The sequence below is a fragment of the Anneissia japonica genome, unplaced genomic scaffold (assembly GCF_011630105.1).
Source record: "Anneissia japonica isolate Jap-2015-1 unplaced genomic scaffold, ASM1163010v1 scaffold1417_len1240632_cov203, whole genome shotgun sequence".
Lineage (NCBI taxonomy): Eukaryota > Metazoa > Echinodermata > Crinoidea > Comatulida > Comatulidae > Anneissia > Anneissia japonica.
Genome location: NW_022727891.1, coordinates 111,558 through 116,964, shown reverse-complemented (window position 1 = coordinate 116,964; position 5,407 = coordinate 111,558). Strand labels below are relative to the sequence as shown.

The 5,407-nt window shown below is 37.3% G+C and overlaps 1 protein-coding gene across 1 annotated transcript in view; it reads right to left on the bottom strand.

Moving 5' to 3' along the window:
- LOC117113899 overlaps positions 1–5,407 on the bottom strand; it is a 32,599-nt gene that overhangs the window by 15,148 nt on the left and 12,044 nt on the right. The window contains exons 6-9 of the mRNA XM_033257395.1: positions 2,889–3,220; positions 1,153–1,309; positions 316–653; positions 56–206 (exon numbers count right to left, since the gene is read on the bottom strand). Coding sequence (XP_033113286.1) covers positions 56–206; positions 316–653; positions 1,153–1,309; positions 2,889–3,220 — 978 coding nt within the window. The remainder of the gene's footprint in view (positions 1–55; positions 207–315; positions 654–1,152; positions 1,310–2,888; positions 3,221–5,407) is intronic.

Sequence of the window (5,407 nt, the reverse complement as noted above, 5' to 3'; positions counted from 1 at the left end):
ATATAAAATAGGCCTATATATATATTTGGGTGTGCATAATTATTTGCATAGATACCTTCTGTTCCTGTGCATTTTATCAATTCCATTCTCAGAAAACATCCTACATTCGAGCATGCCTTTATATGCAGTTTAACGTAATCAGCCGTTACGTTGTGTTGAAACATATTGAGCACAGATTTGTATCTTGAATGATTAGCGTAAAATATCTGAAAAAAGACGATAACGATAAAATACCAATGACTATGACGCCGACCTTAATAATAATATTTAAAATAATAATAAAAATAATGATAATAATAACATATAAATATTTACCTGAGATCCAAATTCGTTAAAGGCATATACAGATTCATTGAAATAATAATATTGACTAAACTCTAGTTCGAATTCTGTGACCCATCCGTCTTGATTTGCTTGTTGAGTTTCTTCGCCTTGCGTTATGATTCCAAATACGGTTTCTGTTCTTGCAAGATCCACAATAATCCAAGGACTAGGGTCGTCTGGGCGACTGTGCCATGATTTAATGCCATCAAGACGAGCTCTACTTGGCTGAGTTTGTTCACCATCATTTGATGACGCACGAAAGGCTATATTCTTTATCACATCATCATTGCTTATGCCAACATATTCACATTTTTTAGCGGTCAAGCATTCTGAAAAATAAAATTTCGTCAAAATTGATATATTTAGATAGATTACAATATATGCTTTATTATTTTCTTTGAATAAAATTCCTGGTTGAGTACAATCGGAAAAATATCATTTTCAAATTTTGATGGCTGAAAACATAATTTTAAAAAATGGCCTCAAGAAAACAACTGATCAATTTTGGTTTGGTTTTGGCTTGATTTACTTTGCATTCAAAGTTACAGTTAAAAAATACATAAAATGAAAAGTGAGAAAAACACTTTTAAACCTATGTAAATTAAACTTAGAACATTTTCTATCGTGAGTTCCATTCACGTATGGTATGGTAACTATGAACTGATAGATGGGGCGAAAGACCAATAACTAGGCCTACATTTTGTCTTTAAGATCTCCAGCCCCCTATGGACCCTAGTGGCTCTGCAAGAATTTACTTACTAGGTTTCACACAGACTGTACTATCAACATTTTCATGAATATTCTTGTCATTATTTGTAATTTTCATACCTGCCAAGAATGAGCCACATTCTATAAAGTCCATTCTCAAGTAACAACCCACTTCCGAGCAGGCTCGCACATGAAGTTTAACGTGCCTAGCTGTTACGTTATTTTGAAACATGTTTTCGACCTGATCATTTCTTGATGAAGGATTTGCGAAAAATGTCTACAAAAATTAAGGAAAATTAGGATAGTGAGTGTCAGAATATAGTTGTAATACAGAGCACTCAACGAGGGACAAAATACTTTAGTTTGGAGAATGGGTGATGAAAGCAGAATGGCGCAGTAGAATGAATAGCTTAGCTCAGTTGACTAAACTGATGACCGACTGTGTGCGTGTGCAACCAGGTGGCGCCAGAAATTTGCCGACAAGGGGACCGACATGTCCCGCGGAGGGGTCCAAACCAAAGAGCCAACTGGAGCCTCTGTCAAACGGTCCGGAATAAAAAAAAATCCCTGGTAGGATTCACGGGGAGAGCATTTATATGGCTTAATATAGTCCAAATTGTGCTTTAGACCACAATATTAGGGATTAGCAATTGAAATAACATTATATAGATAGACAAATTATTATTTCTTGGTCTGATGACCTAGTCGTGACGTCGGACGATAGGAAGTCCAGGTCTGTCCGACAGAGGTGGGGATAATTCCCCCTCCCCTGCTGGCGCCACCACTGGTGCTGAACCGTGGAGATCTTTGGTGACGTCCGGTTCAATACTCGCTTAAGCCTGGTTTCCATATAAATCGCTACACTCTATTGCCGACTCCTTTGGCGACGCTGATTGGTTTGGGACAGCTACGTACTGCAAGGATTACAGTGAAGACGCTGTAGTGACTGTGTAGCGATTCTATGGAAACCAGGCTTTAGTGGAAGATATAAAAATCAAGTATTAAAAAAATGTTTTTTTTTGTTTTTTTTTTGGACGAGATGTTTAGACTGTTGGTCCCGTGTGTGCATTATGGCCCTTGTACAGTATTCCAAGAACGCAGTAATTTTTTTTTGGACGAGATGTTTAGACTGTTGGTCCCGTGTGTGCATTATGGCCCTTGTATAGTATTTCAAGAACGCAATAAACTCTTTGGAAAGAGTAGTGGATTGTCTTAGTGCGCCTAATCACCACCAGAAAGACCCCACTGGATATTATAAGTCTTCTTCTGAAGAAGACAGAGTACTGGTTGGGTAAAACCCTTAACAACTCTGGGGTCAAAATATTGTGAAAAGCAGTTGCACTGATAGAGTAATTTTAGAATTAGTACACTGAACCTTATTAATGTGAACAAAATATATCTATAAAACTATCCAGGAAGGTATATTTTTATCTATCCAGTGAGTCCCAGGCCTATCTGATGTGAGCAGCATCGTACTTGTAAAGACGTAGACCAGCTCGTACGGTAACCCCCTTGTTCCTTAAGGGTCAATTCGTGTACACATTTGACAGGTGAATTCCTGTAGATTGTGCAAAGGCAGCAGGTAACAAGTCATAGTAATGGTAATGGCTGTGAATTTGCATAGCGCATATTACTGGACAGTCACTATGCGCTTGAAAAGCAAAGTCTTGAAAGAAAAAAAATTTAAAAACCCGAGAAATATCCTAAAACTAATAAAGGGAAAAACAGAAGAGACAAAAGACAGCAGAGGGAACCAGTGCCACTGCTCCGTCCAAATTTGTTTTCACGTCACCTGAACATTATGTATTAACACTATTGAATTAATTGAAATAATAATTAAAAAAAACAAAGACTACCTGGGATCCGTTAGTACTAACTGCAAACGTGGGTTCAGAGAAATCGGCATGGTCACTGAATTCAAGCGCAAATTCTGTCACCCATCCATCTCGATCCGAGTCCAGAGAACCATCGCCTTGTGTAATAATTCCAAAGATGTTGACAGTTCGTCCAAAGGCTACACTAATCCAGGGATTAGTGTCGTCAGGATCATTATGCCATGATTTACCGCCACCAAGACGAGCTCTTTTAGGCTCCGTTTGTCCACCATTATGGGATGATCCGTCAAAGGCACCATTTCTTATTTTATGCTTATCTGATAATCCTACATTTCTACATGTTTCCGAACAATCTATTAAAAAAGGGGTTGTTTAGAATTATAATAAGGTCTAAATTAAATCTGTCTTTCCAAGTCAAGGTATATCTGATCGTTGTCTTTCTATCACACGATACACTTCGTTTACTGGCATTTCATTTTGTAATAAAAGAAACTAGGGTTGTTTTCAAAATCTCGAAATTTTGTGTTTAGACCTACAAACTATTTCTCAAATCGTTTATGGATTCTATGTTAATCATTCAGACTTTACTAAATATCTAATCTAAATTGTAAATGGTTCGTTATTAATTCAAATGCAATGCCTCGGATTGAATATTCTCCACTTAGATAGGCATACACGTTAAATACACAATCTTTACAAATATATTTAAACATAAAAGTATTGTGTGAATTATTCAGCCTTAGGCATTAGGGCCAAGGATATATGCCAAACAGTGAACTTAATCACTCTTCAAAGTGGCAATCCCATCACAGGACAAACATACACACAAGATGCTCTAAGCTAAGTCTCATTATGAGGCTAGGGAGTGGAGTTGTTTTGGTCGTGAGAAAAAAATCCTGTTATCGTGACAGGAATTGAACTTAGGACCCTGGGATTGGAAAGCAAGCATCTTAACCACCGAGCTATTCAACTACACTCCAAAGCTACTCAACTCCACTCCAATTGAACTGGATAGACGGACTAAAACTCCGATTACATGATGCATTTTGATAAACATTATACCACATTTCTCTGTCGACGCAATGTTGCTCATTTTGCAGTGCACGTTAGTGGAGCCTGGGCTTATCCTGGGGTGGAAGGTGCTGATGCTCATCATACTGCCTTTGAGTATCTGCCACAGGCGTAGATCCCGGGGGGATGGGGATATATCCCCCAATATTTGACAAGGGAGGATGGTCCATTGTATCATCCCCCCAATATTTTGACTATGTATGGGATAAAATGGAGCTTTAAAGACTTCAAAAGACTGTCACAGAAATAATTTGCAATGTCTTATGCGCTTACAAAGATGAAAATTAGCATAATGTATTAATGTTGATAACAAAATTATTTTATCTGGTACCAATCTAAGCTCTTCTTTCCTTAGATGTTAGATGTGCTTGCAAAGAGAACCACATTTCACACTGAAGGGTGTGTATCAGTAATGTTATATCAATTCCAAGAATGTTTAAGGTTATATCGGTTGATGAGGAATTTATTGATTAGGCCTATAGCAAATTGCATCAATTTATTTTGCAAAAACAAGGTTTCCAGCTTCAGAGTGGGTATTTATTTTCCCGGTTAGTAATTTATCATTCCCACCCCACCCCACTCCCCATATAGAAAACAATACGACATAGGGCTTATCTTATTTATAATATAGGCCACACACGTGTGTTTGAAACTAAATATAAGCATTTTCATCATGGTTTTATTTATTACAACATATTCTTTCACCATCAATACACATTAAGGTCCTTCTTTTAGGTTAAAACGATCTATCTTAAATTTGTCTTTCTTGAGTTTTGGGACTATTATGTGTTTAAATAACTTAAATGGATAAACCTAAAAAACCCTAAAATATGCGCGCGAAGCGGTCAAAATATTTTTGTGTTTTTAATTTTAATTTCGTCGGAATTGATGAAAACTCCTTAAAATTAGCAATTTATAGAGGAAATTGGCCTACCGTAACAAGAAATGCGCGCAAGGAATTTGAGAATTTTAGGCACTTTCAGAGGATGCATTTGTCAAGGGGTGGGGAAAGATTTTCCAAAGATGAATATTTTCCCCTTGTCCCCCGGTGTTTTTAATTCTAATTTTGTTGGAATTGATCAAAACTCTCTAAAATGTGCAATTCTTAGAGGAAATTGGCCCTTGATAACAAGAAATACGCGCGAAATTTGAGGTTTTTTTGGCACTTTCAGGAGATGAAAAGGGCATTTATAAAGGGGTGGGAAAGATTTTTCAAAGATAGATATTTTCCCCTTGTCTCCCAGTAGTTACGCCATCGGGCAGCATAGATCAAAGGAGTTATGACAGATTTTTAAGTGGAGGGGTTGCAGGGTGTTGTGAGTCTGGTCATTATGATATCTTCCTTTTTATTCTTGTCTTTATTTTTCTCTTCTCTTTTTCTTTCCTTTTCTTTTCCTCTTCTTTCTCTTTCACTACCTCTCCCCTCTTTCTTTTCTCTTATTACCCACCGGTAAAAACCGTCAGGGGAA